Source organism: Seriola dumerili, unplaced genomic scaffold, assembly GCF_002260705.1.
Source record: "Seriola dumerili isolate Sdu_G_001 unplaced genomic scaffold, Sdu_1.0 BDQW01001124.1, whole genome shotgun sequence".
NCBI lineage: Eukaryota > Metazoa > Chordata > Actinopteri > Carangiformes > Carangidae > Seriola > Seriola dumerili.
Window position 1 is genome coordinate 228,936 of NW_019175379.1, and position 23,677 is coordinate 252,612.

Genomic DNA, 23,677 nt, shown 5'->3' on the forward strand with positions numbered 1-23,677 from the left:
ATATGCGTCTGAAATGTCACTGTAAGCCATGCAAACAAGAATAAAATCTTCAAATCTGGTTGATGTTTGTCAAAATATCAGTTTGGTGTAACAGTGTCTCTTGGTGTTAAAGAAAGACAACAGCAGCTTCTCTTAGCATAATCCCAGTTTAAAAATATCCTTATATTTTGAAGTAGCAAAAAGAGGCTACTCCAGATTTAATATTCAAACTGTGCCATGATGTAAGGTTGTTGTTGGATCTCATTGTGCTGTGCATGTTGTGTGTTTGTCTGTATTAATGGCGACATCTAGAGGATGACCAATAAAAATCTGCTGCTCTATTATCACTAAATATTCCTGACACACTCCCCCAATGAATCCTCTTTTATGCTGCTAACAAACTGTTTACTAATGAGAAACACCAGAAGTAGTCCACGGCTGCTGCAAAATGAGCAAACTTATATGCACTCCCTCTATATGGCAGCCTGTTTAATTGTGCAAATTGGCAACTTATCGTTAGTCTGGTCTTTTCTATTGTTGACGATCCTGTTCTAGTGTAGTCTGTTCTATTTGGCTCTGTTGTGCTCAGTTCTACACTCCTGTTTTGCCATTGGCGCATGAATATGGGAAGTATTATGACACCGACCAATGAGATTAGAGGTTTATTCCACGGGCTTGGTTCCGGAGTGGCCTGTTATTATTTTATGTAGCAGGTGAAATATCGGTGAGTATTTCTGATTCCGATTATAAGAGTTATGTGTCTCGCTGCTAATATAAAATGTAGCCTATGTAAGACTGTACTTCAGTGTTGGCGGTAGGAAGTCGCTTTTAACAACTCGCTGTCTCCTCTGGATGAAAAAGTAGACAGATCACCCGTCGGCGTGCGCTCTCTTTACCCACTGATGAAACGTACATGGGCAGCGAACATCACTCATTTAACATAATGAGTCACAGAGATGTGCAGTTAAATGACCTACATTTTTAGACACGAGCGGCGAAGCTTGTGTGGGCTTAAGGCCTGTTGATGTACGTGTTAACACACACAGAGTAAGAGGATTTCTCATGGTGGTGTCTTCCCGTCAGAAGCCCGTCACTTCCAGATAAACCAAGAATAACTGTGTCGCCCACCATGCGGGGCTGCAGCACCTCCCCCAGGCTGTGGGCGTTGCTATAGCCTACTTCTCCGTTTACTCGTGCTATTAAAAGCCTGCACAGTACAGAAAAAGTACAATGGTGCTACATTGCTGCTCACACACGATACACAGACAGACAGAAAAAAACATATTAACCGCTGTCCGTCTGCCGTGATATATCTCCATTTGTTTATGACTGTCACGCAAATGCACACAAGATGGCGCCATATCTCCGTTTTCATCAACAGGTCTCCCTCCAGTCTGACAAAATGAATATGTATGCTGTGCCCAGCCCGGGAATACCCGGCTGTCCACCAGGACTAGAATACCTGACTCAAGTAAGTATTTAAATTATTGTTTGTTTTTTCTTACACATATGTTTAATGAAGTGTAAGTGCCACATACTCCAGTGACCTATCACTTGCATATCGCTGTTAGTCAAGGCATAGATATTCCACATCAACATGCCTGTGATACCGCATTACAGACTAATACAGTACTTTTCTCAACTGATGCATTTCATCAAACTAGTACATCTCACACCCTACATGTGACAAGGCAATGTTCCAACAAAATAAATAATAAAATTAAATATGGCTGAATTCTATTTTAACTGCAACAGTTTCAGGGTCCTGCTACTGTGCATGCTGGCTCACTGTCACACTGCCAATGGCTTAATGGGACACCGGAATAGATGGGTTTCCAATTTACAAACAGTCAAGGATGTGTCAGCAGCAGGAGGTATAGAAAACTGAGTCCCACAGTGTCATGATAGTATATTTATGGACAGTTTTAGTATTTAGAAATAAACCTACTGACTGGAAATCTGACATTGTATGGGGTAGCCATGCTTGCATTTCCAAAACTTTGTTTAACCACACTAGTCCTGTCAGTGTTATATTAGGAATGTAAGCATGTGCTTTTATTACCCAGATGCAAAATAGGGGCATGTTTATGCCAACTTTCTCAACACTCGACCCCCCCAGCCCCCCACCCCCCACCCTCTGCTGAACCACTGCCTTTAAAAGGGAAAGGAAATTGCAGATTTAAAATCAAATGTATGTGGTTATCTGGTTTTTTAGGTGGATCAGCTGCTCATCAAACAAAAAGTTGAGGTTGTTGAAGGTACAGTAAGTAAACATGCAAAAAGAAAACATTTCTGCTGCTGGGTTTGTTCTGTGCAGTCACGTGTGTTTGGCAATAACATCTTCATACATATTGTTCTTCTCCATACAGCCCTTGTTGGTTTCGAAAGCAACAACAAGTATGAAGTCCGTAACGTCATGGGTCAGAATGTGTTCTACGCTGTCGAGGAGAACGACTGCCTGAGTCGACAGTGCTGTGGTCCCATGCGCTCCTTCACCATCCACGTCCTCGACAATTTCGGACAAGAGATCATCACCGTCACCAGACCACTTAAGTGCATGTCTTGCTTCTTCCCTTGCTGTTTGCAAGAGGTGAGCGGAGCCACTTTTAAACACGTTCACCTTGTGAGCACCTTATGAAATTACAGTGTTCAAGATGGTTCTGGTTCAGTATATTGTTGACACCTCACATCTTCTAGTTTTACATGTATTTTTGAAACAGTTTCTATTGAGGATATGACTACAAATCACACTCTGCTCTCCAACAATCCTTCACTCAGCTGGAGGTGCAGGCTCCCCCCGGTAACACAGTGGGGTACGTTGTGCAGCAGTGGCACCCATTCTCCCCTAAATTCATCGTTGCAAACGAACACTGTGAGCCTGTACTGAAGATCCATGGGCCCTTCTGTGGGTGGAGCTGCCTTCCAGATGTTGACTTTGAGGTGGGTTTATCTAAACACAGAAATCCATTAAATTTGTGAAAACATAACACGACACGGTAACATTCTCGCCTTCTGGGAATTTTTCTTGTAAGGGATCCTCCTCGTGCTCTGGAAAGCAGGAAATATGTTTCCAATCAGAGCGTGCTATAGCTTAGATGAAGCCATCGCACAGGGCATGCACTTGTGTGGTACAGTGTGACCATTGTTCCATGGCTCAGCTGGTTTTATTAGACTGAGCTGTGAAAGGATCTGGGTCAGTGATACAGACCTTTAACCAGACCCAGAGGAGGGGTAACTGAAGCATGATATTACCATCCCAGTGCCTCCTTAGCTGCTTTGAAGTTATTACTGGGGATACTGAACTCCAGTTACTGTGGCAGCAGGCAAAAAGATGCCATTGGATGGGATTATGGATTGTACAATGATCTCCTTCATATATAACCAAACAATCCTAATGCAACACATGTCAGCAATTTGTCCTCTATGTAATTCTTTCCTCAGATTTTGACACTGGACGAAGTCAGCAAGATTGGGAAAATCAGTAAGCAATGGACCGGACTTCTGCGGGAAGCGTTCACAGATTCAGACAACTTTGGTATCCAGTTCCCCATGGATCTGGATGTGAGAATGAAGGCTGTAATGATCGGTGCATGTTTCCTCATTGTAAGTGCAACAACAAGCATTTTAAGATAACATAATATCAACTTGTCAAAAAGTAGCATCATTGCCTGTGAAGTTATATTTGTGTAAATTAACTGCTGCCAGAACTGTGGCTATTACAGATGCAGTAACCTCATGTGACCCAGCTTTTATGGGGAATGTGTTTCTCTTCACCAGTAGTCGGAAATTTCATGTACCTGCCACTTAATGTACCACTTAGCCTACATTTTGTGGGAAATGTGACCTGAAACCACCCCAATCACCACAAATGCAAAACAGCTTTACAGAGCTACTTTCTGTAGTAGCACGAGTCACATTTGCTAAAAATGCTGCCGTGACTTCTCAGTGAATACTTCCTACACCTTGGCTGATATATTTTAACTGAATTTAGGCGTTAGATTAATGTTAATTTAACGTGTTTGCTTTTTAATTAACATTTTGTTCTTTGTTTTCTATACAGGATTTCATGTTCTTTGAGAGTACTAACTAGGAGCCGAAATGGATTTCCATGAAAGCATTCAACATTCCTGGAAGAACAAGGCCACAAAGCCACAATGATCAGTCCAAAAAGCCCTAACACAGAACAACCTTCAAACGGATAGTTTAAAGAAAGTACCAGGAGTTACCTAAGTGTTATAATTTTGCATGAACAATGAAATAGAAGGTTTGTTTTAGTCTTAGCTGCTCAGGTTGGTTGTTAAAACATGGGCTGTGAGTGTCTTTTCTTACTACTAAAAAAAAACTTGAATAGAATGATAACATTCATATACAAGTGACTGAAGAGGAAACACTATTACAGACAAGTGCTATTATTCAGTTTGTGAAAGAAGGATTACTGTCATTATAGTTTGGATGCAAAGACGGTCAACCTTGTGTAGTTTGGTCGTATTAATAGTCAAGATGTTAATTTATAGAGAAAACTATGTTTTTAGCTATATTGTGTGAGACCTGAAGGACTCATGTAATATAGTAGATTGTAGTCTAGATATTCAACTCCCTTATTTATTTATTTATTTTGTCTGTTTAGCACTTTGTCAACATAGAGCAACGTGTGCGCGCACAGCTTTGTGTATGTGTATGTGTGCTATGAGTGTACTTCTGTGTGTAAACGGAAACATAAAGTATCACAGGATACAAAGTATATTTACAATGCCATAATAATTATGCATTGTCAACTAAGTAGGTTTTTTTTTTATTTGGGAATGGACAGGTTACAGCTGTGTGCTGTACCAGTCTTGTCCACAAGAGGGAGCTAGCTTGTTGTGTAAGAATAACCCAACACAGCCTAAATGAACAAACTCAATACTTGCTTATGCCATAGGTTTTTATTCAAATATCAGTGTCTGATGACATGGTTTATTTTTGGACAAACTCAGGTTGAAATGCATGCTACTGTAATATAGTGTTGGCTGCTGCTGGCTACAGGAATTACGCATCTGCGCCTAATACTATCAATGTTTGAGAGGAGGTTTTATACATTAAATCATCTAAATATACATGTCATATGTCAGATTTGCTTGAATATCCTGCTATCAACTTTAATTTTGATCTTTTCCACTGTTACATTACACATGTGACAGCTCTGCACATATCAAAAAGTCAGATAAAACCTTCCATCAAATGGCCATTGATACTGCAGTGCACCCTGCATCATTGTAAAATTGATTTAAAGAGAATGGCAATCTGATCATTGTAGCAAAGATATTATTTATGTGCTACATAAACATTAAGGCCATTAACATTTTTTTGTAGCATGATAAAGTTTTCTCCACATGAGACTCTGGAAAACTGCTAAAAACACCCATCTTAAGTCATTTTAACAGGTATCAAGCATAAAGGCTTTTATTTTTGTATAGAGTATTATAAACTGACAGCTGGGAGACCTGGCTAAGAGATTTTCTTGTGTTGCCAGTGTTATTTTTCGGCCTTCAATGTAATGACACTTGTTTGTACAATTACAAGTGTATTTGTCTTTCAGAGCAGCATTTTTTAAGATCAATTTTTAAGACAAACAACATGATTAAGTACTTAAGATGGATGTTTTTGCAGTCTGTTCTGATTTCATGGATTAAGTTGTTGAGAAAATACTCAATTTATGTACATTTTAATTATATTCTTGCCATTAACTAGCCTGATCATTTGGCATGTCATGTTGAGTAGAATGCATCAATAGTATAAGATTGCTGCTACTACATCCTCTGAAGCCTCTTTGATTGTGTTTAAAAGCCAAAAATTTAAGTCAGAATGTGATACAAAGGGAATTCAGCTATTTCTAGTCAGTCATATGAGAAACAGTTAAAATACTTATTCTTCTACTTTTGCACTAATACTGTGAACTGATTAACCATTTAGTCATGCAATGAATGCAACCTAACTCTGTGAGCTAAGCTTAAATTGTGCAAACAGTCAATGGAAACACTTCAATAAAACACAACAGTGTGACGTGTGAAGTTCTTTTCAACTTTTTTCCTTACATCACTGGATCCATTAGGCTTAAAAAACTACTTGATTGTTTTAATCTGGCCTCTAGTCATTTCAATATAGTTACTAACTTTGAGTGTTACAATAGTCGGACCTTGTAAAGGGTAATGTAAAACCACTGAGCCTTGCTTGTTAATTAGTTGAGTTCACACGCTACTGTAATTACCACCTTCATCTTATTTTAAGTAGTCTTCTTAAAGTGCTCAGGTAAAATTTCTTTCTTTTCTTTTTTTTTGCTGCAAAAATCTGCCACACAGAGTAATTGACTGGACTGATTACGTCAAACGTAGATGTCCTTGAACGATAACATGAAAAGCGAAATGAGAACATTTAATTTTCTCCGTTTTCAAATAAGCCATTAACCTGAAGCTGTTAACCTTGGGTGTAACCTAAAAAAACTCTCCTTTTAAAGATTTTTTTTAATCACACATCAATGAAATGAGCTACTCTGAGACTGGGTAAAGAGGAAGGCTGGAATAGAAGGTCATGCTTCAATCCTTGCTGTTTCTGGTGCAGTTTGGAACAGCTCCTGTTACCCCTCTGGAACAATAGAATCTTTTTTATTATGATATTTGATTGACGGAAGAGAAAAAAAAAATCACCCAAAATTTTTGCTGTGGTCAGTGGTGATTCTAGTGATACTAAATATTTGATACCACGTCTCTTACATTTAAACTTTCCTATAAATAGTTTTTTACTATCTCAAACTTCTATGTCTTTGCAAGTCTTGGTAAATGCAACGTTTTTTTGTGATGGTTTTTACACATTGCCTGGCGCGACTTTCTGGAACATGTGAGGCAGTACTGCTCGGAATTCTATATCTTATGAAGCTGTGGTTGGAAAACAATGTGAACAGTGGAGGCGTGTACATGTAGGGCCAGAGAGGACATGGATAGGGATGATTCCTTTTTTCTTTTGTAATTCCATTTTTTGATGATATGACAACATTTTCTGGCAGCATGGTTCTTGCAAAGCCTGCCTGACATTTAATCAGTTCACTTTGGTCCAGATTGAAGTATCTCAACAACTACTACATGGATTGCAGTTATATTTTTTGAACAGATGTTAATGGGTCCTAGCGGATGAATCTTACCAACTTTAGTGATCACCTGATTTTCCTCTAGCCCACCATGTGGTTGTTCCATGACCTAACACCAAAATTCATCGAAATCTGTTCACAATTTTTTCACTTAAACACACAAACAAGACCACAAACAAATTTGGAATGAATTCCACTACCTACATAAACTGGTATGCTGCATGCTGGTATTAGACACGCATCTAAGCTGCTTTTTCTCTTCCCTCTACAACACCACTTCTATTGTTGCTGTAGGCTCAAATGAATTGCTGCTGTAATTTTTGATTCTTGGTTGACATTAAACCTTAAACCTTTGAACTCCTTGTGACCTTATATTCCAAGTAATTTCACTGAAAACTTTGTCGAACTAAAAGCCTGTACAGGAACAGCTGCGGTTAGAAGAGATTAATGTGTAACTGCCCACTGTTCCCCACAAATTCCTTGCAAATGAACTGCTGAGACTTCCTTAGAAATCATCCTCTCTGGGGCTTACACCACTGAAGAGACCTGATTTGTGAAACTTTGTGCTGTAAGATGAAATGATGTAGAGCAACACTGCTCCTTTGGAACGAACTGAACAACCAGGCCACACACAAGGGATGGCACTGATGTCATTGCAATGATTTGCTGGCAGACACATCCCAAAGTGGAAAAAACACAGCTGTTTCCTCAAACTATAGTATGTGGGATTCTGTTTTTGTGCATCACCCCCATTGAGTCCCCTAATAATTAGACTCCTATTAAAATGTGTTGCCCGTTAAATGTGTAATAATTGTAGGTCACATGTCTTCAAAAATGACACAATTTGTTACCCAATGGAATTTGATGTCCGGGAGTCGGGGAATGCAAACAAACTACAATACAAACAACTTGCCTTGCCTTTGTGATTGAAGCAAACGAGCCAGTTGTCGTAAATAATCAGCCTTGTGTTGCAATGAATGACACATTCAGTGTAAACACTCTCACTGTGGGCTGAAGTTCTTCTATTGTTTGTTTCACTGAACTGCTGGGTTTACGTACTGCACACACTTTGGATAATTCTGAAAAGACCTTAAAATGAATTGACTGGTAGTGTTTTCTGTGCTGTTAAGGTTGTGATTACAAATCAGTGAAACTACAGTCTTAATGGAAACTATGTTTTAACTCTGTTTCTGGCCAATGTTGGAGCTCAGCACACACTGGCAGCTAAATGCAGTTTTACTCAATGTTTGTAGCTGGCTCCCAGCAGCACACAGTAACTGGAATTTCTGGTATCAGTGCTTTAAACCCACTGTAATAAACAAATAGCTGGAGCGACATCTGTACAAATGCAGCCTAGGAAACACTGCATTCACACAAGTGGGGGGAAAGACAGCAAATGTAATATAAAATGGGGGTTGGTTATTTACTGTTACACTGGTATTTCCTAAGAACAAATCAACATCTGGAGATATTTTAGAGTCCTGTCGCCTAAAAATGATGCTAATACACATGTTTTTTCCCCTTTTGCTTTAGTAACTATGTTTTATAGGAAACAATCTTCCTCTTAGATGCATTTTCAATCAACATATTGTAATGACAAACAGTATGTTGAGCGTCATCTGCACTGAACATCCACAGCAACTCAGATGACTTAGTTATGGTTAGGAAATGATCATAGTATTTAGGTAGCTAGTACTAACAATATGTGGGACACAGGACCCAAATCCCAGTCCCCTCCCTGTCATTTCTGGGTATTATAATGATGTCACCCTTTTTGAACAGTAAAAAAAATATTCAGTGAATGGAATCCAGGCATTAATTAAGTTTCCTCCAAACTATACCTGGAAAATCTCATTAGTAGAGTATAAACATATTTTTTAAGACAGCGAGGTGGCGGTGGTAGTAGAGGATTAATGCAAGGGTGAATCCTCTTCTCCTCAACCTACTTCTGGTGTGTTTTTGGAGCCTTGTGGTTTTAACATGGCCGCCTAATGGTGACATTCAAATGAGAGGCTGGGTAAAGAGCTTATTATGTGTAATTTTCAAGGAACACTGCCCAAAAACCCCAGCCTATTCAGTCGAGATGCAAATTTATAGGACTGAAAATCGCACTAGTTTGAAAGTCGCAAACAACTTCAACTGTGCATTGATTCAGAATTGAATGTACAGTCATTTGCTTTACGGTAAGGTCAGGACGAAAAAATAGATGAAAGATCGTGATCAAAGTGAATTAATCCATCTAACCCCTTTCCCCTTTTGCAGCCAGACACTGAGGTGACATTTAAAATGTACTTGCTGTGCTTGTTAAAGTTCGTTGGTCTTGGATTAAATGTGGTGTTGATGAAACCCCTCCCAGAAACTCAAAGACCACACCATGAGCCAATGGATGCCTTGTGGCCTCGTAAGTGAAAACCAACGTAGACAGAAGTGGGCCAGGGATGACGTAGCGATGATTTGTTAAGAAGATGAGCTGAGTGAAGGAATGGAGTGCTGCCCTTTCCATTGATCTGTACTAGTAATTTAACTTTCTGCGGAGTGATCAAAGCATTTTGGATAAAATTAAAACCCTTTCTTTCAAAATCATGGTGCAATTGTGGGTTCCCCAAGAAAGGTTAAGGGGCACCATGTGTCTCGGGTATGTGACTCACCACCAATTGCAAAACCATCCGGCTGTACCACCAAAAGAGGGTTACGTCAAAAATAGAGTAGAAAGAAGTCCAAGGTGTGTCCCAACCACTGACAGGTCTGTGATTTTGTCTTAGATATTGCCTAAAGCAATGCACTGGCAAAAATGAAAGGGAGAACACATTGTTTTTTAGATTATACGGTCAAAATTATTGATGGCCGTCATAAAAATCGGTAGATGACTGGAAGAACAATTTCAGAGATACTTTCCCCCTTTTTTCATGGATTCCTCTTTTTCCTTTAAGGAATCTTTAGCTTTATGTTCAAAATTAGGGTATGTCCTTTAGAGTCTCCCTGATGAATCATCTGTTTCTACTTTCAGCTTTATTAAATTTAAACAGCGCCTGTAAACCCACTGTCTCCACAACAGTGCTGAAAATAGATGATGCTCTACTGTTGTCAGGACGCTGCAACACTGTTTAGTCTTTTACTAATGCAAGGACGGTAGAGGCTGGAGGCTTGTGTGTTTTATTTGGAACTGAAATAAACCAAAATTAAAAAGCAGGCTTTGGAGCGTGCCACCTGTGCAGTAGGAAAGTTCCCAAGAGTCAGTGCTCTCTTTTCAGGTTGGTGAACAGCTGTATTTAGCTGTACGTCCACGTGTGCTTGCAGTCCAAAGTCTACTATCACCCATTGACACCCAAGTTGATATAGAGTGGGGATAATTATGTGCAATTGTGCGTGGTTGCCCTGATGAGCTCCTGGCTTTCTACTCCATCCTCACCCCTCTTACCGCAGCAGTCTCTCAGCTTATGCATGCTGTATATGGCAATTTATGTGTAATTAAATGTAATTTTCACCCACACCACATGTAGCCTATACTAAGTTTAAACTTGCCATCAGTGCCACTGCCGCCACTGCATGCAGTTAAGAGGTGTCACATTCTAGAAATCTGCAAATCCCGACCCAGTAAAGATACATGGCTGAACTGGATGGCCTCATGATTCTGACAAACTTCTACAGTATATCATGTCTCCCCGCACAGGGCTCTGATGGGATTTTAAACCACTCATACAAGTTCTGGACATTTTGTCAGGGTTTAATCAAATCCAGAGGACATTTCACTAGCTTTTCTAAAATGTTTGGTGGGTGTTCAGAGTTGTGCCACTGAACTGAAGCATATTCCCTATCACATCCTGCCAAGATGCAGCATGTGGTTCTCTACCACAAACACTTTAATCTTCCAGCTGCAGATAGTTCCCTCACTAACCCACAGGGCAAAAAGCCCTTTAGATATTTGTCACTGAGCTGTTATATAACAGATTTTTTAAAGCTCATTTTGATTGCAAATAATAGCATTGATACCTTTGTAAGTCTGCTTAGACGTTAGCCAACTTAATTTGTATTTATTTGAGTTTCACAGTAGGGGGGATTTCCTTTTTAGGTTGAATGTGTTCCTATTTGAGAGAGAGTTAGACAGCAAGAGTCCACTGGTAATTTTCTCTTGAATTCCTATGAATGTGCCTGGCTTTCCTTAGTGTCAGCGGCATGCTGAATTAAAGTAAAGACGAATGGCTGAAGTCCAATTCAAGTACTCTATGTTGAGTTTTCTGGCATGGTCCTAAGTTTTCGAGGTTTATCAGGGCCCCACTGAAGTGAAGCAATTTATCTCATTAAAAAAAAGTTCTGCCTCTACTGGCTCTGCATTCAAAAACCATGAACGCGGTGAGGTCATTTAGTAAAACAATCTGGGCACTGGAAGTCTTCGCAACTGCAATGCAAAGTGTTTAGAAACGGTTTGAGCCACAGGGCAAGTCTGTTACTCCTAATAAGGAATGAAAGTCACAAATGAGACAAAGCATTGGCTTCAAGGTCAGCTGAGACACTAGGAGACACAGATAGAATCAGACGGTAAATGGAAGCTGGATGTAATGTCTGGTTTCTGTTTTCCTCTTCATTTCTCCCTTGTGTGTGAGAGCACACTGCTGTAGGGGAGCAGGAGCAGCTCTAGCATCTGCAGCTCAACTATTTCATATATGTGTGCCGTCACTGGTGAGATGAGGTCATGGGGTTATCTACTGTGCTGTGCAGAGGAATGGCAGAAAGTACAGCTGAAGTGATTACTTGGTTAATCCATCGACCAAAAATTTGACAACTTTTTTCAAGCAAAAAATTCCCCCAAACTCTCTTTCTAGCTTTTCATACTATATAAGATTTTATTATTATTATCATTATTATGATTATTATTATCATTATTATTTCTTTAGTCTTTTCTTGTCCGATAAAACAAGCAACATAAAAATGTCACTTTGAACTCTGGGAAATTGCGATGGGCTTATTTCTTCACTATGTTCAGACAACTTAGACTATCAAACAATTCAAAAAACAATAAATAAATAAATAATAATAATAATAATAATAATTTGCAGACGAAAATATTCAACAGTTGATGCACTTCTCTAATTGTTCAGTCATCACATTATAGTGTGGTCAAGACCCAGAACTGTAACAAAAGAGTTAACATCATAAGGGGAGGATGGTTCTTTCTGTGTTCATATATTTAATTTGGCTAAAACTCCAAATGTTCTGTACCATCAATGTCCATATAGTAGTAATGTACAGAACTTTAATGCTAGACAAAGGTGGCGTACTGTTATGTACAGAGAAGTGGAAATTTGGAATGGTTTGCTATCAGACATTATACATTTAACAATTAAAACGGTTTAAAGAAAACCTAATCCTAAATACGGAGTCGTTCCATACATGACTATACGATCATTAAAGAGGAATTTCTTAGTCATTTACCATCAAATGTATCAAATGTCTTACTGACTATTATGTCCCATTAATACTTATGTTGTAGAGTGGGTACTTTTTGTCATTGTAGTTGTTATTATGTTGTTGATTCATTGTATTTTTTCCCCTTTTCTTTTACCTTGGATTTTTATCACACTGTTGTGTGTGGACGGCAGGAGTAGTAGTTGCTTTGGGTTGTTTGGGGATCAAAAGAAATACATAAAAAAAAAAAAAATGAATAAACATATAATTCAACTCTGACAGGGAACAGCTTACATAACAAGTAGCTACTGTTTACTGTTCGTGTGTTTAGAGAAAAACACTGCACAGAAATAAACACGCACAACACTGATGGTTGAGGAAAATACTGCACACAGGTACCCTACAACCTTGAAACCAAGGGGAGAATCTGCTCGAACAGAAGACTAAGGTGTAATTTATAGTAAAGATGAAGGCCATGATTGGCTACTTGCCCAAAACAACATGATATTAACCAATTGGATAGAAGCCATGAACTGTCCATGAACTGGATAGTCACTAACCTACTTATGATGATGAACATAGGTGAGTTTTATAGTTGCCAGAGAAAAGAAGCCTGAACATAGAACATCTGGAACACATTAACATGATGTGTTCACTTTCTTCACCCAGCACACAGTCGGTACAGAGTTTGTTCTGGAAGTACAAAATTATAACAAAGTGAATAAATGATACAACAAATGATTCAAACTAATTTTACTTCCACACTATATTTTTCTGGTAATGACTGTCAATGCAGGACTTTACTGTAACATTGTATTTTTACATTTAACTTAAGAGAGGGATCTATATAGTTCTTCCACTGTATAGAGGCACTGTCGTGCTAGACTGGCCTATATAGATTGATAAAACAGGGACATGTGGACTACTGTATGTGATCAGAACAAAGGGAAAATAATGAATAAAACAGTTTTAAGGTGTGATATTGAAGTTTTATTCCAGGGCTTACACTGCTGAGTCTCTGGGCAGGGTGTACTGTGGAGGAGGTTTAGTGTTAGACAGGCGCTGAGTGCGCAGGGGGAGGGGACCAGGGGAGGGATATTTAACAGTTTGGGGGTGGGGGGTTCAAATACAGCTGTGCTTAGTCACACTTTCGCGCAGGACGTCCCTGTGTCAGGGGTGAATACCGTTATCTTTCCTCCTCCACCGTCTCTCTCTCTCTCTTTACGGGCAGGAACTTCACCGGGAGCCCAAGTGGCTGCAGTTGCAATTAAGGAACCACGCCTGTTGCTCTAAGTCCCCTGAATTGCAGTACTTATAGGCTGCTACCCCTCCTTGGAGCAGAGCGAGCCGTCTCAAGAACCGCTTGCCCAGAAAAAGTGATATTCACCAGAGGATTTTCTTTTTTTCCCCGTTTATTATTTTATTATCGCGAGAGCGCACATTACGACCCCGCGGGGTTAATCCTGACCACTGCTGTGGGTCTGAGAGGAGGAGGCGACAGTCCAGTTGGTCCCCCAGCGCTCTGTCCGGGAACACGCACTATAACAGCTATGGAGTACCTCAAGTTTTGCTTTGTGTTTTCATTCTGGATCAAGTTTTCAAATTGTGTCTACTCTACTGAAACACCCCAAGCTCCCGCGCCTCTTCCTAAAGGTAAAACAGCGAGAAAACTTTTTGCTCCCTCCTGTTGTTGAGAGTGGGTCGCCCCGAACTCTCACGCAGCCTAACGTACAGTAACGACGCATGAAGCTCCCTCACATCTCAATGCTTTTCCATGTTTGATCGAGCTGTTTACTCTCACACCTTTTAGCTGCATTTCCGAGCTCTCGTGCCAATTGCGCAAACTGTGCAAATTGACCGGTAACATGATGTTACAGTAGAAGGGGGTGCAGGTTGCGCCACACAGGCGTTTAATTACATGATTGTGTTTGACAAAGCAAAACTGTCTGTGGTTTTCCTCACAATCCTGTTTTTATTTATGTTGTCTGGCTGCGTGTAGCCCCTGCTTTTTATATACAGATGTCAGCTTGTTAGAAATAAGTAAGCAATTAGATGCAGGTCTTTGATGGTTTCTTTTGTTTTATTGCTTTGCATTTATACATAAAAGAAAGCTAGAACAATCATACATGAGCCGTGATTTACTTCACATCAGAATGCGAGAGAAAAACCCATTAGCACTGGATTTTAATTATATGTTGGAGAAACAGAGAAGCGCCTGTAAACCTGTTATAATTGAAGGTTCGTGGAGCAGAGCCAAGCACAACCTGCTCTTACAGTTGAGTGCTCAGCTGTTGAGACAACCTATACGCTGGTGCATGTACAGGTTTATTGACTTGTTTGAAAATCCTCGCCCCATTAACATGTTGCTGTGGCTAAATTGCACTAAATTACCCTCAAATGATTTCAGTTAAACACAGCCTTTGTCACAGTCACAGGGCATCTGGTAAAACCCGCAGACAGCAACATAGACGGATACATGGGCATATGTCTGGAAATCTGATGCTTTTCTTATGCTGAATTTTGCTGAGGGAGGCGGTACACTATCAGGGCACAACAGCTGACTTCAGTCTCCACAGGCTCTTACTGTCCTCTGGTCTGGAATAACCTGGGTGTATCCCACACAGTAGCCACTTTAACTTTTATGATGGTTAACATGTTTGTTTGTGTAATCCTTAGAACAACTAGGAAAGATCATAACATCAGGGAAGAGGGAGCTGGTGTGTTATGGTGTCTAAATTCATGACTGACAGCAAAGTTTTCAACTAAATGAACCTAGTAAATGAAAACTTTCATATTTAATGTGACCGTGCAGACTGAATGTGACGAACATTTAATTTAATGACCTTAACACCTGATTATATCTAAGTATTTTAACTGGATTGTCTTCAGTTTTGTATTCACTCACCTTCCGTGTTCAAATAGAACGATTTGAAATGTATCATGCAATGGCATCACTAAAAATTTGATTTGTACATTGTGGCACCTTGCTACGATAGTTGAATGAAAATGATAAGCAGAAACGCTTTTTTTTTTTTTTTTTTTTTTTAAACACCAGCCCAATAGACCAAGGCCTAAAACACACTACAGGAGGCAATTAATCATTAAATGCCAGTTTGATATGTAGCACAGATGTTCTTTTGTTTTTCTCATTGTAATCCAAATAGGAGCCATATGTTTTTGACTAGGACATAATGATAAAACACTCTAGCCCAGCAGCTATCAGCCGTTTGGGGGGGGGCTGCTTGGGTCATAACGTCAGAGACACTAATGCACAACACCTATTAGATGATGTATTAATAGTGTGGAATATCCATTTCATGAGTCATTTTCCCCCCACTTTTAATTTCCTTTCCAGAGAAAGTAAGAAAAGTATTGGTGTGAAAAGAGAAACAAATATCTTTGGTACTCAGTACAATCATATTGAGTCTTGGTCAGATGGACTAAGGATTAAATACGAAGAACAAGTTGTTCCGAGTGTTTTAGACTTAAAGTCCTCTTAGGTGGGGCAAGATGCTGGTCGTTATAGCAACGGGGGTATTAAAAAGCACAAACAGTAGTTCGTAAGGCACCAGTAAAATGCTGAAGACTTTACATGACATGTAACACACATATCCCTATTCCCTTATTTGTGTCCAATGCCAGCTGTGAGAAAAGAGATGTAGGGAGAGTGTTTCTCTGCTCAGACTGATTCTGATACTTGTCAATTCTTTTCTAAGAGCGTAGTGCCTCTCCATCGGTCCTAGCACAGATGTGAAAGGTGCGTTTCAGCAGTGAACAGGGACAGTAGGAACGCAGAGCTCTTCCCATTTCTCACCTATGCGCACCTGGCCAGTCACTGAGAACAGCGGACGTGGCTGTTGGTTTGTCGGTTTTGGAAAGTTACAAAAACTGGGCGGTGTAGACCCCCACTGTCCAGGCGTCTGAAAGGAGCCTTTCACTGATTTCTGACTGACTGTGTGAACAGCAGTATTGGATTTAACTTGTAGTTCTTGTGGTGTAACTCTAAGCCACTGCATAGCTCTGTTCATGACTCATGAATTGGATTCTGTCATTTGATTTGCATTCGGAGTCATTTTACAATATTGGTCTCCCAATAAGTAAAATGGACGAGTCAGAAAACCACTCGATCAGCTTCTGTCAGGCGTACTTCAGAAAACAATGTTTCTCCAGTGTTTTAACTGGCCTTTGCCAGACTGCTTGGTAAACTATGAAGTTATAACAAGAAGATGCCACTATCTGAAAAGTGTAAAAGCTCAGATGATCTAAAGAAGATCTCAAAGGGCCCCCCTGCTGTTTTATCTCAGCTATATTTTATAGAGTTGTAAAATTTTGGCATTATTTACTTGGAGACACCTTTTGTATTCCTGACAGTTACTAGTATATATTTCTTGAGTGAATGTTTATGGGAGGCCGGGAAAAATACCATTACTCAGTATGATCGTCTGCTCCACCGTCCCATGGAATTGGGTGTTTTTAGATTAGACCATTCCCAAACATCACTGACGTGTCAGCAGGCAACATTTTATAGAGAAGAAAAGGAAACTCCACCTAAGGTTGTGCATGCCTTATATACCGGATAATAGCGCTCTCTATTGCCTGTAATTCCAGTCTAACTAACTAACAAACCCTGTTGGCAGGCCAAGCCTGCAATCATGTCTTAGAACATTGTCACTATATCACCACAAGGTTGATTCTGTGCCACCATTTCAGCCAAATATGTGTTGCGTTGTCTGCTTTTATCTTAGCTGTGTCTGAGGTATTTTCCGCCAACTATCAAACCGATAAGAACAGCAGGATATCCAGCAGAGAGTTCCCCTGATGTAAAGTGTTTTCGTCTTAGGCAGTACTGAAAACAGATGACAATTCAGCAGGGTTGTCAGGACAATCCTTGTGGTACAAATATTCCATTATTCAACCTAGGGAATCGTTTAAATAATGACTGTCTGAAAGTGGGAATTAAGCAGTTGTTGATTTTTAGCAAAAGCTATTTTGGCTGAATCTTGTATTGATACAGCTGACAGGGTGGACTGTTCAAAATCCCTCATGATCAAGTCACAACTATTATAAATTCAAACTGGAGAGAAAACAACAAAGTCGTTTACTTGAATAAGGTAGTACAATGGCAACATTTGAAACTACAGTCCTTTTTCTGCGTTTCTATGAGATCATGATCTCAAAAAACCTTTAAAACAATTCAGCTGGCTGAGAAGAACATGCAGATGCCAAACAATGCACTTAGGGAGCAGATCACTGCTTATCTTCAAGAAGCAGCTTCAATTCACTTTCCAGGCAGAGAAACAGGAGCCGTTTCAAAGTAACAGCATGTGGTTGTACATGGAAATGCTCAGCTCATATCACCTTTGTATCAAATATTATCAAAATGTAGTAGTTGGAACTTAAACTGTTGACCTCTAGTGCATTATGTTGAATTACTCTAGGTGTGTAACATCAACACCGGACAGAGGAAATGACTGCCCCAACTGTAATCATCACCCTGCCTTGACAAGAGCACTGCATGACACAAACCAGATAAAATTAGTTGTTATTTTTTAGGGTAAGTTAAATAAGCTATGCTAGATTCAAAATGACGTGTGACAAGACAAAATTGTTTCCTGGCCCAATGCTGGTGACATCATCACGCAATATCCTACAGCTGAAGTGCCTGCGGTTTGACGTGTAATTGAAAACACAGCCGTTGCTGCGGATGCACTGCACGGCTCTTGTATTATAGAAATTGTGTGTTTTATCAATTACGGTGACTTTGAAAACATCAATAGAAAATAAACTGTAGTTTAGTTCTGGGTAGCTAAGATAAAGTCTGACTAACCAGCCTGTGAGCTGTTGGGTTTTCTAGTCCTTTTTCCGTATGCACCCCTCAAATCTAGTTACTGAGGCTAATTACAAGCACATGGAGCACTCACCTAAGTAGCGATAATGGTGTTTGTTGCTACTGTAGGTGAAAAGGAATGTCTGCATGTCTGGAGGCTCGTGGCGTTTAGATATCAAAAGTGCTAGTTTGTGCTGAAGCTGCTTGTGGTTACATTAAAATTCTAATGCATTCTAAAGCCGGAGAACCCTTGAAAAGTAACTGTAGGTTGGGAAGCATACATCTGTGTTTAGCTGGGGGCTGAGAAATGAAGTGATACATATGCGAGGACTGAACAGTCAAACAAATGTGTTTGTCTAACAAGAGATTTGTATATGTTTATCCTTCCTATTTACATTCAGTCCCATACAAACGCAGAAAAAATGATAATCCAACATTCAAAGCCACTTCATGCAGTTCTTCTCTAGCATATTTCTACAGACAATATATCGAATGAAAGTGAAAACTATGTGAAAGGGTCACTGGTAGAGATGAAGATACAGAAAATAATCACCTGAATATCCAGCTCCGCATGGCTTTACAGGGCTTTACAGTGTGTTTCAGCTCATTGTTCAGGCCTGCAACCTTACTGTTTATTCCTTTCTCACTGCTCTCATAGCTTGATTTTCAGCCACAGTGAAAGAGCTCTAAAAACTCACTGTACACTACTTGCGCAGTTAACAGTGGTCGCTTTATCGCCTTGACCTGGTATGTCAGTGTTGTGTTCACAACTTGTTTCTGCTGCCACTGAATGGCAAAAAAAAAAAGAAAAGTTATAGTAGGCATTGCATTATGGAATGCTGCATTGCATTTCTGAACAATTGTGCTACAATTTGATAACTCATGGACAGAGATAAGCTTGGTTTCTGCTCTGACTTCATCTGTTCAGTGTCTAAAATGTGAATTTTGGGTCTGTCTTTGCTTACACAGTGACGTACTGAAAATGGTTTTTGTCCCTCCGTTTGCTGTGATGACCTGGGTGACAAGGCTGCCTCCATTTCTATTACTCACTTAGGAGGACAAGCAAAGACACCTTGTTTAACCCATTACCCTGGAAACTAAACAAGAAACGTGCTTTAGCCAACCATGCATTACATAGCATCAGAATACTCATCCAATCTTGTTTTCCCCCATAAATTTCTTCTTATCCAACTTGGCTTGAAATGTTTCCATAACATGTCCCTTTAGAGAAAGTTGCTGTCAGGGTGGAAAGAGTTTATGTTACCTTGAGCATTTCAAAGAGAGCTTTCAGTTGTACAACCTGGCGACGCGAATCACTGTCTGTTGACAGTTTTGGCACAGCTCAAAGGCCAGGGCCCGTCCATGAAAAGTAAATGCCTGAAAGCCCATAAAACTCAACATTCAAAAAAAAAAAAAAAAAATTTTTCACCACTCTGGCCATGCACTCTGCCACTGACGTCTCCTTTCATTATTTGACGTGCGGGAAAGGAACACACAGAATGTATGAAAGTGAAATTTACATTTCATATGTTGCGTCCTTGCTTTTCAGGAGGATGCTTATCCTCAAGCGAATAACCAGGTTCATGAATGGCACATTGGAATGGCAGAATAAAGCACCACAATGTGAAATCCTTGCATGAAAGTCTGAATGAGGTCAAATGTGGTTGTAAGCACGTCTTTTTCCATCTCCCAGCTCATTGTTTCTAGCTTAAGTTTACGATTAAAGGCAGGCCCAGTCAAATAAATGCAGGGGAAAGTTATGTAGACCATAAACTTAACTACTTGCACTTTCCTTGGCCTGACACTGTCTACATCATTTTTGTGACGCTGTAGGTAAAAACTGTTTATTTACTTGGATGACCAAAATAGAACAGGGGTTTGTGTTCACTGGCCAAGACTGTCTCTGAGAGAAAGAGGAAAGATCCTGTTATCCTTATATTTAAGGCCAGGGCACATTCCCATGATACCTCTTTCCGTTCTGCAAGAAATGCTTACTTAAGCTTAGCCCCAGCCAGTGAGTCAGAACTTTTGCTCATCGAAGTGTGAAAGTTTACCTAGACGGCTGAGCCCCATGTGGTAGAGAGAAAGAGTGAGAGTGAAAGACAACTTGGCGTCCATGCCTGTTCTTGGAGAAGAGTAACACAGCAGCACTGTAAGAGCAACATTCCTGTCCTCCTGTGGGCTGTTCATACAGTACTGACAAGAGAACATGCTGTATTTACTCCGACTAGACACTCATCCTCCAAAATCGCAGCTGTCTGAAAACGTATCCTTTTGAGTGTTGCCATCTGTCGCTCAGCTATGCTTCATTATTAGTGCGGTTAGGGGGTTTACATGAATAAACATAGCAAAGGTCTGGACGACTGGCCCAGGATTTCACCTTGTGATTAGACAGAAAAGTAGATTTGTAGTTTTGTTGTCCTCCAACAGTTGCTGTTTTCTCTATTTGAACAACGAGGCATTATGTATCTTCCATTAATATCCTGGATAATTCCAGCGAGCCTATTTGTTTTTTCTCAGTAACTTGTCTGGATACAATGAAAAGGGCTAACCAGCCTTGACACTAAACTGTAGGCAAAAGGAAATCAGATGAGACATATTGGCTAGTTCAGAAGAGTGCCTGAATTATTAGACATAGTCACAGAAACTGGTCTCTCTTGATTGGTGTGTGTGCAGTTCGAAGCTAAAAGCAAAGTGTTTACCAGCGCAGTCATTAGCTAACCCAATATGACAAGGTTCTTGTTCCTGAAGGGTCTTTCATCATGAAGACATAAATGTATAAGCTTGTGGGCTTAGGTAACTGATGTTTTACATATGATTGCTTTAATGCATTTTTGCAGCTCCCAGGCAACAATTGGTTCAGATATGTTTCCATGCATTATGAAAATCAGCTTTCACAGACATGAAATTTGGTTGAGATAAGTTTTAATTTGCATTAAACATCATGTGCTGGTTGGAAGCACTGATGTCTGAGACTGAGAGTCTTGTTGGACAGAAGCTTTTAAACCAAGTAGGAAAAGCACAGAATAATGCACCCTTCATCCTATTTGTTATGTTCCACTGTACAATCAATCTTTTAGGATCATCCCATTTGTTTGAGCTGTGCAAACAGATGGTCAGAAATATTTTTAACCATGGTGAGCAGGGAGTTTTTAAAGTATGGATGAAAGCAGTTAAAACTAATCTACTTCTATTTTTTCAATAAAAAAAAAAAAGGCACCTGAACACTAAGTGTGTAAGGTTGGTCGCTTTTAGCCTATCATCTGATGTGCAATTCAGCAGTCTTTCCTACTATAGTGTGCCAAAATGATCCAGTCCAATCAAAAACTGGACCTGAAGTGGCTATTGATAACCCCCTGTCTAACGTGGCATGATAAATGATAGTTAGAGACAGAGATAAATGGCCTTGGCTCAGCACTGAATTGGCAGATCCTAATTCTTCCCACAGAATGTTTTGTATCTGGTGACAATGCCATGATACCCAGCCAAGGTTTCCAGCCAAACAGTCAACATGAGGCTACTGAAAGTGATTTTTTTTCCCACTCAGAATTGTGTATGGAACAACCATAAAAGAGACTTGCCGAAGTGTTTAAAAAACACTTGTAATGTAGGAAATAAAAGTGTCTCATCTCTTTTAAATTCTAAGGAGGTTTGCATCCCTAGGCTGTACTTAACTGGGAGCTTGCTTGTTAGGATACATGTGGCCTGCATGTTTACGATGGAGGAAAACTCTGTGGCTGTATAAGGTCAGGGCAAAGTCCCAGAGGGATGATCGATGTTGGGTGTCAGTCTATTTCTTCCTGACAGAAAATGTCTCTCGGCCATCAGACAAGTCAGTTATCTTGTGTCAGTGTTTATTACAGCACAGACAAAACCGCAGATCTTTGTTTAGAAAATTAAAATGGGTTAAATGATTTCTAAGTGAATAGAGCAGCTCACCATTTGCTTCAAATTGCAGAAATACAAACAAAGCTACTGGTGGTGATTCACATTTTATGGGAAGAGAAAGATGAACTAAGTTCATTTCAGGAATATTCAAAACACATGTCCTGGCTGTAATCACAGCATTATGAAATGCAGAATTTTCATGGAGGCTTCCAAATATTGCCAAGAGTTCTCAGCAAAAAATGTTCACGGCGCCAGTATACTTTCCAGTGGAGATGGTACGAAATTGTGCACTGTTATTTCTGTATTTATCCCCACACAGCAAAAGCAGAGGAAAAAATACTGTCGATTCTAATTAACTGTGCAACCTTTTGCCAGAGGATTTGATCTTCAGGCATGCACATCTTGCACTCTGCATACCGAATTACACGACATGGGGTTCAACTTTGTCAGTGTGACAATCTGACAGCATGTAAAACTGTCCTGTATCCATTTAAATCACCTGTTTTACAGAGCTGCATGGAAAATGTGTTTCCCAGATGTAGGAGACACCATCCCCTCTCTGCCCCATCTTCTTCTACCTTCAAGCCAAGAACAAGAACAGTGACACATCTTTGGCACAGAATTTGCATCCCCCTCCGTGCCTAATTTCAAACTAACATTGTCCTGAAACTGCCCAGTTCTTTGCTACGTGCCATTTGATGCTGTTAGAGGCAGATGGGGAACTATTTCCAACCTGTGACAGACTTTGTGTGTCAGAGTAATACTGGAATGGCTATTAGAGCGATGACAGGGCCACAGGCTAGACTGGAATGAGAGAATGGCTAAGACACTGACAGGAAAAGATGGAAAAGAGCTGCAAGAAGGCTGCTTGTAATGTACTTTAGTGTGGATGAGTGGGTGGGATGTGGGTGATTGTGGGTGAACAGGAAAAAAAAAAAGCTTTAGAATAGGATTTAACCTCAGGCTTTGTTTAGTTTACTTCCCCACTGTGGAAATAAGTTACAAATACAGCACAAATCAGGCAATTCAATTTCCTTATATCCAGCGTTTTAACAACCACAGTGCGTCTATGTCGTACAAACCTTTTTTTTTTTTATTAAAGTGGTCTTTACTCAAATACTCTTTCAACATATTTGTTCTTCTCCCAGTAAAATAACTTTCCCTTTCATGGTAGAAGTACAGGCTTTATTTGACCAGTGGGAGTGAGGTGGGTTATACCACAAGAAAATCTCACGTCAACACACATCCTCTATTTGAATTGTAAACTGTTATAGTTCGACTCTTAACGTGGATGGTGAGAGTTAAAAAGACAAATAATCGATAAACTCCAGGCTAATTACAGACTTCTGTAAAAAATGAAGTAATGAAGACCAGTTCATCTTTTTGTTCCAAAGGTGTAATGTCAGCTCTTTAGCTGTGTTCTGGGGCTGAGTGCATTTGAAATTATGTCGTCTTAAAGC

At 39.9% G+C, this 23,677-nt stretch overlaps 2 protein-coding genes across 3 annotated transcripts in view; both read left to right on the top strand.

The window, feature by feature from the left end:
* The first annotated feature begins 659 nt into the window (after positions 1 to 659).
* Positions 660 to 5,996, top strand: LOC111237862 (phospholipid scramblase 1-like). The gene is made up of 7 exons (XM_022767152.1): positions 660 to 703; positions 1,361 to 1,450; positions 2,195 to 2,237; positions 2,349 to 2,569; positions 2,758 to 2,919; positions 3,421 to 3,582; positions 4,040 to 5,996. Exons 2-7 carry the CDS (start codon positions 1,382 to 1,384, stop codon positions 4,067 to 4,069), a joined length of 687 nt encoding a protein of 228 aa, XP_022622873.1. The 5' UTR covers positions 660 to 703; positions 1,361 to 1,381; the 3' UTR covers positions 4,070 to 5,996.
* A 7,700-nt stretch (positions 5,997 to 13,696) lies between these two features.
* plod2 (procollagen-lysine,2-oxoglutarate 5-dioxygenase 2) overlaps positions 13,697 to 23,677 on the top strand; it is a 30,456-nt gene continuing 20,475 nt past the window's right edge. For both annotated transcript variants that reach the window (XM_022767222.1, XM_022767223.1), the window contains exon 1: positions 13,697 to 14,155. In XM_022767222.1, the coding sequence (XP_022622943.1) occupies positions 14,053 to 14,155 (103 nt within the window). In that variant the 5' untranslated portion in view covers positions 13,697 to 14,052. The remainder of the gene's footprint in view (positions 14,156 to 23,677) is intronic.